This window comes from Hylobates moloch, unplaced genomic scaffold (assembly GCF_009828535.3).
Source record: "Hylobates moloch isolate HMO894 unplaced genomic scaffold, HMol_V3 SCAFFOLD_8, whole genome shotgun sequence".
NCBI lineage: Eukaryota > Metazoa > Chordata > Mammalia > Primates > Hylobatidae > Hylobates > Hylobates moloch.
Window position 1 is genome coordinate 91,244,121 of NW_026652283.1, and position 13,357 is coordinate 91,257,477.

The 13,357-nt window shown below is 44.8% G+C and overlaps 1 protein-coding gene and 1 pseudogene across 7 annotated transcripts in view; both read right to left on the reverse strand.

Annotated features, from left to right (window-relative positions):
• DLEC1 (DLEC1 cilia and flagella associated protein) overlaps nucleotides 1-13,357 on the reverse strand; it is a 91,628-nt gene that overhangs the window by 63,691 nt on the left and 14,580 nt on the right. For all 7 annotated transcript variants that reach the window (XM_058442444.1, XM_058442446.1, XM_058442442.1 and 4 more), the window contains one exon: nucleotides 9,269-9,419. In XM_058442444.1, coding sequence (XP_058298427.1) covers nucleotides 9,269-9,380 — 112 coding nt within the window. In that variant the 5' untranslated portion in view covers nucleotides 9,381-9,419. The remainder of the gene's footprint in view (nucleotides 1-9,268; nucleotides 9,420-13,357) is intronic.
• On the reverse strand, nucleotides 2,529-4,483 carry LOC116473670 (serine/threonine-protein phosphatase 2A 55 kDa regulatory subunit B delta isoform-like; annotated as a pseudogene).

Here is a 13,357-nt window from a genome sequence, read left to right on the forward strand (position 1 = left end):
AAAAAAAAAAAAAAAAAAAAAAAATACAAAAATCAGCCAGGTGTGGTGGCGCATGCCTGTAATCCCAGCTACTCAGGCGGCTGAGGCAGGAGAATCACTTGAACCCAGGAGAGAGAGGTTGCAGTGGGCCTAGATTGAGCCACTACACTCCAGCCTGGGCAACAGAGCAAGACCCTGTCTCAAAAAACAAAAACAAAACCAAAAAATCAAAAACCACTAAATTTAACTACTTTATTGTTTTTTTTTTTTTTTTGAGACAGGGTCTCGTTCTATCCCCCTGGCTGGAGTGCGGTGGCACGATCTCGGCTTATTGCAAACTCCACCTCCCTAGCTCAGGTGATCCTCCCATCTCAGCCTCCCAAGTAGCTGGGAGGCGCATGCCACCACACTCAGCTATTTGTGTGTATATGTGTGTGTGTATTTTTTCTAGAGATGAGGTTTCACCATTTTGCCCAGGCTGGTCTCAAACTCCTGGGCTCAAGTGATCCACCCAACTCAGTCTCCCAAAGTTCTGGGATTACAGGCGTGAGCCAGCACGATCAGCCTGGATTTCTTAATATTTTCCTTCACTGGGCATTTAGGACCTTGTTAAAGAAGGCCTTTCATCTCCAGAGCTCGTGAAGATGCTTTCTCATAGCATCTTCTAGGCTTTAAAATATTCAGAGCTTATTTGCTGTGTGGTGTTGGCGAGGGCTCTAATTTTTCTCCCCACAACCCAGATAACCAGAGTCACCCAGTTAACAGAGCTTTAGAGTCCACGTTGCTTTCCGTTGCTCACACCTTCACTGACTGCTCTGTTCATCTGCCTATCTCAGAATCACACCCTTTCTCCAGGACCACTCTCCTTCTGCTGGAAGTACGTTCTTCAGTGAGTTCCTTGAGTCTCACTCTCCTGAGTTTCCTGTTGTGATAAATTCTGTTTCCCATCTGGAAATGGCTTTACCATGAGCAGATTCTTGAACAACCATCTATTTCAATGCCTGATTCTAAGCTGATGGTGAAGAGTCCCAAGTCACACTCACTGTATCACATGGCTTCCGGCTCCTACTGTGGCCACTACAAAGTCTACTCTCAGTCTCAGCATCTGCTCTCTGTAATTTGTGCTTTCTCCTTGGCTGCGTTTAAGATCTCTTTGCACTTGGTGTCCTGCAGTTTCATGATGATATGGATGTGGATTTCTATTCTTCCTGATTCTGTGTATTCAGGCTTTCATAAGTTACAGAAAATTCCTGGCCACTGTCACTTTAAGCCTCATGTCCCCACACTTCTCTGTTTAAATGTGTGCTGTGCCTCATCCTGACCTCCACACTTCTTATGTTTCATGTTTTCTATCTCTTTGGCTCTCTAGTCTGCATTTCTTCTGATTTTCCTTTCCATCTACTAATTCAAAATCTCTGTAGCCAAAATGGACCTGTTGTTAAACCCACAGTTTCATCTATTGTACTTGTCATTTCCAGACGTTCTCTTTGATTCCTCTCCAGTCTGCCAGGTCATTTTTAGTGGTCTTGTGGCCCCTGGTTCAGGCTGTTTCCTTCCTTTAGTCTGTAAATATCTCAAGCATTCTTAGTTTAATTTAGGATGTCAAAGGCTGGGTTCTCAGAGGTTCAGTTCCGCTGTGGTTCTGCTGACTTACTCGTGGTGGCTTTTCCCGTATGTGCTTGGTAATTTTACCTGTGAGCTCATGTTTAGCTGGTTTTAATCTGGGGAAATCCAGAGAGACCTGGGTGTGCTGGGAGCAGCGACCCACCATGCATGTTCTCACTAAGTTTGCAAAGAACACCATTCTTTTAACCTGGGCCACTTCTCAGGGCTGTGCTTACAGCAAGTGGCCTAGAGGAATGAGGTCGTGTTTCTTCTAGTCAAAGTGCAGGTTTGTTGACTGTCTACTGAAAAAGCAGTGAGTTCTCCAACCTCAGCATGCATTGGCCATGACATCAGCCCCACTGCTTGCACAGCATCTGCCTGGGCCCCTTGTGTCACCCCGTGGGAAACCTATGCCAGCAAGAGGCTCATGCTGCTTGCTGTGCTCCAAGGACCCAGGAACCTCATGTCTTCAGTCAACATCTGTGAAACACTGTAGGCTAGCAGGTTAGTCTGTAAACAGAGTAGAAGCCAGACCCAGAAAAATGGCAGTCCCTCCAGGCGCCTACACGCTGCCCTCACGGAGGCAGGAGAGTTCCTCAACGTGAGCTTTTCCAGATCATGCAGCTGCCACCAACACAAACTTCAAACCCTTGTAATGGGAAGCTATGCTTACACATCTCAGGGGAGCTTTGGCCACCCCAATGCAAGATCTCAGATTAACTTCCCTCTGGACTCCAGTGGAAGGAGGCCTCATCATCTTTGAGGGTGCAGTTCCAACTGCACACCTCATGTGGTCCAAGGCTTCAGCTCTGCGCCACAACTTGCTGTTCACAGGAGGCAGCGGTTCCTGCTATTGGCTGATGCACCCAAGGCCAGCCAGGGGTGTGGGGTTTCTCTCAGAATAAACGCCTTTAGAGGCTATGTTTTTGGTTTCAGCTCCCTCTTCATTTCTGGCCGTTGGGAGATTTCCCTTGCTTATTTGTGAGTTCAACTATGCACCTATCTGAACCATTCCAGCAACATTCAAAGCTATCAAAGATGCAGTCATTCTCATAGAGACAGCAGAGCTTGCTGTGCAGGTACTCGTGGTCCTGGTGGGTCTCCACCAGCCTGCTCTCTATGTTGAGGTCCCACACCTTCACTGACAGGTACTCTCTGGTCATCAGGTACTGCCCACTATGGCTACATTTCACATCGGCTATGGATGAAATTATTTCTGAGAAGAAGGACCTACTGCTGGGATCTTGAGGCTCTTCAAAAAACTTGGAGTGTCTGTTGCACAGGGCCGAGGAGCCCATGCTGCTCAGTCGATGGTCCATTTGCTGCTACTGTAGACAAGCACGTTGCACTGGTATGAGTGGAACTTGGCTGCCACGATGACTTCTGTCAGCTCCTCCATGTTAGCAGGTTTGATGTCTACCACGTCAAAACGTCTATGTGTGATTTCTAAATGTCATAAATTAATCCTCAGGTCATTGATAGTGCTGTAATTCTAAATGGATCTTGAAGTCATCCATCTTCATCATTCAAGTTATAACTTTCTGCTCTTTTATCTCATCCACTTCTTTTCCATAATTTTATAGTTTTATCATTTGTAGAGAGTAGAAAATGAGCAGTGTTCTGTTGTAACCACCTAATTTTATTTTTTCCTCAATTTCTAGACTTTTCTAATAGCCAAACCCTGTTTCATGACCTTTAAAGGTACTGTAAACATTACAGTCTCCCCTAGAATGAGGGCGGCTTTTATTCTCTATCTCCTGCTGAAAAACAACTCCTCCGTCCTTGTCTCCTGCCACAGGATCTCCAGTAATTAGACTCAATGGTGGAAATGATATCTGCTGCAGAGTGAGGCTGTGTAGCCCCCTGGTCACTCACTGCTGGTCGTCAAAGCCTCTTCTGGCCTCTCCCCTGAGGTGGATCTTCAGCCATGTCCTCGATGGCCCCATTGACTTGCGAGAAGCACCACTGGAACTCGTTGCCCACCGGCAGCAGACGCCTCCAGCTCCTGCTATGGCAGCAGGCAGCAGGGACAGGCGGGGTTTGGTGGGGACCACGGTGGACCAGGGAGGAGGCCTCTGCACCACCGCCGCTGAGCGATCAGTCCCGGCTGTCACCACCGGCCAAACAGAAGACTTGTTGGAAGTTTTCAAACTTTGTTGTTTGCTCCATTAGCCAACATTATCTTAAGACGTGGTGCCAGCCAGGTGCGGTAGCTCACGCCTGTAATCCCAGCACTGTGGGAGGCTGAGGTGGGTGGATTGCTTGAGCCCAGGAATTCAAGACCAGCCTGGGCAACACAGTGAAACCCCATCTCTACAAAAAACACAAAAGTTAGCGGGTGTGGTGGTGCCCGTCTGTGGTTCCAGCTACTCCGGAGGCTGAGGTGGGAGGATCCCTTGGGAGGTGGAGGTTGCAGTGAGCCAGGATGGAGCCAATGCCCTCCAGCAAAAAAAAAAAAAAAAGAGAGAAAGAGAGTGACATGGTGCCTTTGAATGGTCTTTCCTTTTGAAGGTCTCCTATAACCAACCTATCAGTGAAGACACGCCTTTCCCCATCACATATGTTCATTGAGAGTTCCATCAGGAAAACAGAAACCAATCTATGTATATCAAATATTAAAGGTTTTAATACAGAAGACTGCAGACCGAGGGAAATAATGTCAGGGAAGCCATCTGCTATAGTTTAGGAGTTTGTTCCCTCAAATCTTACACTGAAATTTCTTCCTAAGGTTGGAGGTGGGGCCCAGTGGAAAGTGTTGGGTCATGGGAGTGGACCCCTCATGTGTAGATGAATGCCCTAGGTGGGGGCAGGCAGGGAGTGAGTCCTCACTGTATTAGCTCACCTGGCCCCCCCCAAACCTCCCACTCTCACTTGCTTTCTCGCCATGTGATATCTGCATGGCTCCCCTTTGCCTTCCCCCATGAGTGGAAGCAGACTGAGGCTTTCACCAGATGCCCAGTATTCCAGCCTGCAGAATGATGAGCCAAATCAACCTCTTTTCTTTATAAATTACCTGCCTCAGGTATTCCTTTACAGCAACACAAACGAACTAAGACATCATCATTAACAACTTCAGCCAGCAGCACTGAAGCAGGGCTTTCTTAAGACATTATCTGGAAACTCAGCCTGGGCAACATGGCAAGACCCTGTCTCTACTAAAAATACAAAAAACTAGCCGGGTGTGGTGGTATGTGCCTGTGGTCCCAGCTACTAGGGAGGCTGAGGTGGGAGGATCACTTGAGCCCAGGAGTCAGGGGTTGCAGTGAGCTAAGACTGCACCACTGCACTCCAGCCTGGGTGACAAAGCGACACCCTGTCTTGAAAAAAAAAAAAAACGTTATCTGGAAGCTGTTTTGAAACTCACAGCCACTCAATCAACTGCCTACTACTGCTTTTTGAAATAAATGGCCTTCCTTTCCAAAACTCACCAAGGGCCTCTCATCAGCTGACCTATCCTGGAAGCACAAGGGGGGGGTGCCTTCTGGGAAATGTACTCCCTGGTCTCTCCTTGGCAACAGAGACTTTAGCAGGGGGTAACAGTAATGCCAAGTTGACACAAGCTAGCCCAGTTCCCAAGGACTTTGGTGATGGCCTATTTAAAATATCAAAAGATAAGACTTCTATACAAAGGATAAAGGCCATGTGACAAGAGATGTATCCTCTCTCTTCTGATACAATTCTTTCCACAGTCCTGCCCCAGGTTATGGGTGGCTAGGTGCTGTGTCTGCAGGAGCTGTCAGGCCTGGGCATGTACCCCGGGAGCCTTGGAAAAGCCTGCTCTGGCCTTGTGACCATCTTTTCTCCTCTGGGAAGGGTGGACTTCGTATACTAACACTGTGGCTCCTGGGCATGGCTCTGCAAGGTCTTGGATAATGTGGACAAGTTTCCAGCAACGGACAAGAATGAAAGCACAAGATGTTCTGCAGCTTTCTGATCTTTCTCCTTCACTTTGGAGAATTTACATGTGCTTGCCACTTCGTCACATTTGTATTAGCAAACACAGAAAGGTTGCCTCTATGCCTCAAATAAGAAACTTTTAGGGGAATGTCCTCATTGCCAGTTATCTAAGTTATAAAAAAAGTTACCTCGCCCTTCTCTGAGAAGCAGACACCAGAGGGGTATCCATGGAACTGGATTAGTGTGTCTACTTCTTCACTTCACATTACCAACAGAGACCTGAGAAACCAGGGCAGGTAATGTCTGATTAGAACTTAATATCATTCTTGGGTAAAAATAAAATGAGAGTCATTGAAAAATTCCCCAAACTGACATTTGTCTCCTGGTTCTCAATGTTTTATTTCACTTTCATTTAAAAAAAAAAAACCCCAAATAGTTAATTATTTAATCTCTCCTAATCTCTAGCCAACGACAACAAAAAAGGGACAGTAGCTGACTCCCAGGACTCAGGGAACATCAGGCAACCAGTAAAGACTCTGGAAATTTGCTACCAATAATTTCTGCCAAAATCCACATTATCTGGGCCGCCATTGAAGGAGGGGTCCTTGCAGCTACACTGTGCTGTGGTGGAGGGGGAAACAGGAAGAGATACAGAACCTGTGCCTGAGTGTTACTGTTTAATGGGACTTGAGTCTTAGAAGTCTGGCAGGCCTGACGAAGGATAGGGCTTCTGCTGCTCAGAGCCACACTCTAAGAGAAGTCATCAACACTCCTGAGACACCGTGGCTCATCAACAATCCTTCCTTCTTCTGATAGAAGAAAGCCATGGGTTTTGACAGCAGACACACCCAAGTTCAAATCTAAGTTCCACCCCTTCCAAGCTGTGGGGCTTCAGGGAAGTCATTTGATTATCTTAGTTCCTACACCTGTAAGATAGAAAGAAAACCTACCTTACAGGGTTGTCGGGAGGATTTAGTGGGATAACCTATGCAAAGCATATTAGCATCTGGGCCCTAGTAGGTCCTCATAAGTTTAAATGCCTTTTAAGGCACTGTATCTTCCACTTCTTCCTCCCTTAGATCTTTCCCTCTAGGCCACAGACATAACAGGTCTCCTAAATATACTGTCTTTTCTGTCTACTGCACTGGAAAATGATAATTTTCAAGAATTCAGGAGAATAGGTCAAGGTCTTTGTGGGGACTGGTGGAGGGAATAAAAGGAATCAGCGTTTCTTGAAGAAATGGCTGATTCTAGTTCTGGGGCCAGAAATACCCAAGATGAGCCTGGAACATCTCACCAGCTCAGAAAGCGAGGAAGTTATCAAAGACAGCTGATTGTCAAATGAATCGGCAGTCAACTGGAAAAGGCTCTCTGCCAAAGATGGAACAATTTGAGCACCAAAAGGATAATAAATAATTTGCAGTCATGAAATCCAAGAGTCCACAATGATACTAAAACAACCAAACAAACTTCATTAGTCACCTTTGGCAGATGTTAGGGGAACCAACTCACTATTTTAAACACTGGCAAATAAAGGGAAAGAATTAATGCTGCCCATACTTTGGGGTAATCAAAGTAGTTTCTGAAAAGTTTATCTTTATAGAAGTATTTCAGCTGACAAATAAATAAAGAACGACAGAATTATTATTACCATTAGCATTTCATTATAATTTGTAACCCCTAATAAAATAATAAAATAAAAAGGCTGCCAGCGTCATGAAAGGAGAGATAGCAACCACATATCATGTACCTCCTGATGGAAATGCACAGCACCACCTATGAAGTGCTCTTTCCCCACCACCTGGCCCTCATTGAACCTAAACCTCATAAAGCCTCTAGAACTAATTACAGATTTATAGGAAATACAAGGAAGAACAGGTTAAATGACACCATGATGCTGATATCAGTAAAATCCAGACTATGGACAAGGCCATAGGAAAAACAACCCAATTTTGATTATAGGTAGTTAATTGCCCCCTAAGAGCATTGTTAACATTCTGATATACAAGTTTTCAGCTTTTTTTCATGCATCTATACTATAAAAATAGGATTATCCTAACATTGTTCTGTGACTTTTTTGCTAAATTAATAAATAGCAGACAGCCATCTATATCTACAACACAGGTATAATTCATTCTTTTAAACAACTTTGGAGTATTCCATAGTGTGGATATACCATAACTCATAAAGTCAACTTATCTTTGCATAGTTGTATTTCTAAAGGATCACTCTTTAAACTTCTGCATTAAGAAAAGGGTTTTCAGTGAATGCTGGTGGTTTGGCGATAGAGCTTTGATGAGGAACAAGATATTGGTGTAATCTGAGAATACCTCTCTACAAAATGCTAATCAATTATAATTTGATTTGGAGAATTTAATGCAGAAAATTCTGGCAGACACCAACCTATTCAGGGGATGGAGGTTAACACCACGTGACCCTCCTGCTGTGCTGCAGTGAGATGAACAAGGAATAACTTTATGTGGTGCTGTTGCCCAGAATGCACACCTAAGTCTGGTCATGGGGAAGCGTCAGACAGAACCATCCCCATCCTACAGAATATAAGTCTGGTCAAGAACTGTCAGGAAGATGAAAGACAAGAAAAGATCAAGGAATTGTTCCAAATGAAGGCATCTCAAAAAGAGACATTACAATTGCATGTGACATGACTTCCTGGACAGGATCCTGGGCCTGAGAGGGGAAAAAGCCACAGTAGGACAGTCCGTAAAATTTGAATGGGATGTAAAAGTTGTCCGAATCAAAATGGAGTCACTTGTGTTAAAAAACCCTGACAAATGGCGCTGGGGAAGGCCATGCATAAGTGCCTGATAACAAGAATTATCACAAAAGACACCTTGTATTAGTCCATTTTCATACTGCTATGAATAAATACCCGAGACTGTGTAATTTATAAAGAAAAAGAGGTTTAATGGATTCACAGTTCCACATGGCTGGGGAGGCCTCACGATCATGGTAGAAGGTGAAGGAGGAGCAAAGGCATGTCTTACATGAGAGTAGGCAAGAGAGTGTGTGCAGGAGAACTGCCCTTTATAAAACCATCAGATCTCATCAGACTTACTCACTATCATGAGAATAGCAAGGGAAAAACCTGCCCCCATGATTCAATACCTCCCACCGGGTCCCTCCCATGACACATGGGGATTATGAGAGCTACAATTCAAGGTGAAATTTGGGTGGGGATGCAGACAAACCATATCATGCCACAAAAATTACAACCTCACACAAAGGTCATTGCAACCTTACACACACACAAAAATCTGCCCAGCAACCGCCTGTTTAATCTCAGACTGGTACTACTCTTGTTAATGATTCTTCAGCCAAGGATAATTACTTCAAAACCATCGTGTAATCCTCCTCACTTTTCCTTTAAAAACCTTTGTCTTCCTTTACCTCCCTGAATATGCACACAGTTTACAATGGCACGTGTATTCCCATTACAGTGCCCATCATTTTCTTTTAGAGAGTCTCTCTCTGCTATTTAGGTTGACAAGTGTCTGTGGGTCCGAGGTTAGTGTTGCACAGAAACTGATTTCCAGGTTGTGGGGGTTACATGCTGGTTATGTAGGAGAGCATCCCTATTTTGGAGATACACATATGGAAGCGTTTTGTGGTAGTGAAATATTCTTTTGTGGTAATATTCATATTATCATGTCTGCGACTTGCTCTCCAAATATCCAGAAAAAGCCTAGAGAGTGGGCAATGGAGCAAACACAGTAAAATATCAACAGCCCGGGAATCAGGCGGGCATGTGGGAGTTCTTTATACACACCTGGAGGCAACCTGACAAGGCTCTCGAGGTCCTGTACTCCAGGCTGGCTCATGACCCGCGCGTTTTCCGCAATAGCCCGTGCTTGGGCCTGAGTGATATGTCTCTCCAACATTTCAAACTCATCCAGCCGCTGCTTATAGAGCTCCCGAATCTGGCAGGGGGATGATCAAATGCACAGAAATATGGTGAGATTACTTACCATTACTTAGCTTTACTCAGCCCTACCCCAGGATCAGGGCTTCCAGTGAAGCATAGAACAGTCAGAGAACTATTGCAACCATCTGGTCTGAACTACTAGATCTGAAAACTGAGACCCATAGAGGGGAATGGTTTAAAGGTTTCATAGTAAGGCCAGTAACTACTCGAGCTTAGTTACCTGTCTCCTGGCTTCACAATAAAGAGAGCTGCCATCCAAACAGTGAAATACCAAATACAAGTTAGCACACTTCCTGTGGTGCCACCTAGATCCACGTTCAAGGAAGGACTTGCTCCCTAGCTACAGGGAACGTCGTCAGCAGACAGCCCCTTCACAGTCTACCTAAGCTGCTGAAAAGGAGTCACCTGAGACCATGTCCTTTCTGCAGCACCCACATCCTGTGACAGAGACAGGCAGGGGTATAAAGGCCTGGCCATTTTTTGACCCAGAGAGAGAAACTTTGACAAGCAATACTCTCTTCAGAGCAACCTGCTGCATCTGTCAAGGCTTGTTGGGCCCCCATCACAGTTCAGCTTCTTCCGTGGTTCACTCCTTCTTCTATTCCCTTCCCCTCACAGGTGTTGATAGCTAACAAACACCTGTAGCCCAAACTCTGTCACAGTACTTGCGCCCAGAGAGTCCACTAGGATGCCCAACATACTCCTCAAGACTAATTACCGATTGACTATTCAACCAGCCAAACTTCTGATCCATATTTTCTGGTTCAGACTTCTCGAGGCAAGAAGCAGAGAGCTCACCGGTACAGGTAATAAGAAAGATAGTTTGCATTAGCCAGGCATGGTGGTGTGCACCTGTAGTCCCAGTTACTTGGCAGGCAAGAGAATCACTTGAGCCTAGGAGTGCAAGATCAGCCTGGGCAACACAGTGAGACCCTGTTTCTTTCTTTTCCTTTCTTTTTTTTTTTTTTTGAGACAGAGTTTTGCTCTTGTTGCCCAGGCTGGAGTGCAATGGCATGACCTTGGCTCACTGAAACCTCTGCCTCCCAGGTTCAAGTGATTCTCCTGCCTCAGCCTCTGAAGCAGCTGGGATTACGGGCGCCCGCCATGATGCCCAGCTAATTTTTTGTGTATTTTTTAGTAGAGATGGGGTTTTACCATGTTAGCCAGGCTGGTCTTGAACTCCTGACCTCAGGTGATCTACCCACCTCAGCCTCCCAAAGTGCTGGGATTGCAGGCATGAGCCACTGCACCCAGTCTTATTTTCCTTTCTTATTTTTTAGAACTGGAGTCTTACTTTGTGGCTTAGCCTGGAGTATAGTGGCGCAATCACAGCTCACCCCTGCCTGCTATTCCTGGGGTCAAGGAATCCTCCTGCCTCAGCCTCCAAGTAGCTGGGATTATAGGCATACACTACCATAACCAGCTAATTTTTGAATTTTTTTGTAGAGATGGGGTCTCAAACTCCTGGACTCAACTAATCCTCTCATCTCAGCCTCCCAAAGTGCTGGGATTACAGGCATGAGCCACCATGCCCGGCCAACCCCATTTCTTTTAAAGAAAAAAAAAAAAGTTTATGTAGGAAGACAGTGTTCCTTATTGTATTCCTAAAGTTGGTGGGATTGCAAAGATATTTATTTAGTCATTCTTTCAATAAAGATTTATTGTGTACCCGGGCGTGGTGGCTGGCACTTGTAATCCCAGCTATTCGGGAGGCTGAGGCAGGAGAATCACTTGAACCCAGGAGGCAGAGGTTGCAGTGAGTTGAGATTGTGCCATTGCACTCCAGCCTGGGCAACAGGAGCGAAACTCCATCTTAAAAAAAAAAGATTTATTGTGTAATTACCATTTACATTTGGGGAAATGAATCAGATATGGTTTCTGCTCTTAAAGAGTTTACAGTTTAGCAGGAGGGGCCTGGCAAGGATACAAATAAGTGAAATCAACTCTTAAAAGTGCTATAATAGCATATGAATGAGGATATAAGGAAGGCTAAGAGGAAGTAACTAAATCTTCTTGGGGTCAGGAAATACCTTTCAGGAGACAGTGGCCTGGATCAGTTCCTCAAATATAAAGTACTACGTTCTGTGTCATGTGTCTTACTATTTGTGTCTGCTGACAATCTCTGACCCTAATTTCTGGATGTAGGAATTAGCATCTTGTCCAAATAACAAGACCAATTATCACTTACTGAGGGCTTACCACGCTGTAAATGCTCAATATTGTAAATGCTTTACTGTATTGACTCATTTAATCCTCAAAACAACCAACCTATGGGGTGAATATTATTATTATCTGCATTTTATAGGTAAGGAAACTGAGGCTTATAGAAGTAAATATCACCCAAGGTCATATAGATGGTATGTGCAGGAGCCAGGACTTGAACCCAGGGTGTATGGTTCCAGAGCATTGGCTCTTAATCATTAGACCATGAGATATTTCTATAGGTGGGCTTGGGAAAGATCAGCTGCCAACGGGGTTATCTGAGGGAAAACTCAGGCAATGCAGACACTCTTACGGAATAGTGATTATTGCTCCTCCCAGGGAGAATGAATTTGAGTCCTGTACAGTCACATGGCAGTGACATCTAGAGATGAGTGAGGAAAAGCAAAGAACAGATGACGAAAAAGGAAAGAGGGAGAGGAATGTAGGTATAAGAACAGCAACTTTGCCAGGCGCAGTGTCTCACGTCTGTAATCCCAGCACTTTGGGAGGCTGAGGCGGGTGGATCATGAGGTCAGGAGTTCAAGACCAGTCTGGCCAACATAGTGAAACCCTGTCTTAACTAAAAATACAAAAAATTAGCCTGGTGTGGTGGTGTGTGCCTGTAATCCCAACTACTTGGGAGGCTGAGGCAGGAGAATCACATGAACCCAGGAGGTGGAGGTTGCAGTGAGCTGAGATCGTGCCACTGCACTCTAGCCCAGGCAACAGTGCAAGACTCTGTCTCAAACAACAACAACAACAACAACAACAACAACAACAACAAACCAGCAACGTTACAGAAGTGGAATAACAGATGCCTGCTCTTTTCAGTTTCTTTTTTTGTAATTACAAAATTAATTTGTGTACATTGCAAAATTCAGACAATATAGAAATGTGCAAAGAAAAAGTTAAATGTCCCATAAGAATATTGTTAACATTTTGTTGTAAACGTTTTCAGCTTTTTTCCCATGCATATATATTATAAAAAATGAAATTATCCTAACATTGTTCTATGGCTTTTTTGCTAAATTAATAAATGGGAGGCCAGGTGTGGTGGCACACGCTTGTAATTCTAGCACTTTGGGAGGCTGAGGTGGGCAGATCACTTGAGGTCAGGAGTTGGAGACCAGCCTGGCCAACATGGTGAAACCCCATTTCTACTAAAAAGACAAAAATTAGCCGGGCGTGGTGGTGCATGTCTGTAATCCCAGCTACTCAGGAGGCTGACGCAGGAGAATCGCTTGAACCCAGGAGACGGAAGTTGTAGTGTGCCAAGATCGTGCCACTGCACTCCAGACTGGGCGACAGAGCGAGACTCTGCCTCAAAAAATAAATAAATAAACAAACAAACAAATAAATAAATAAATAAATGGTAGCTGTGTTTGTCTATGATGCAGGTATAATTCATTCTTTTTAACAACTTTGTAGTATTCCATAGTGTGAATATACCATAATTTATAAAGTCAACTTATCTTTGCACAGTTGTATTCCTTATTTATTTATTTTTTTTGAGATGGAGTCTTGTTCTGTCGCCCAGGCTGGAGTGCAGTGGTGCAGTCTTGGCTCATTGCAACCTCCGCCTCCCGGGTTCATGCAATTCTCCTGTCTCAGCCTCCTGAGTAGCTGGGATTACAGGCACACACCACCATGCCCGGCTAATTTTTTGTATTTTTAGTAGAGACAGGGTTTCACTATGTTGGTCAGACTGGTCTCGAACTCCTGACCTCGTGA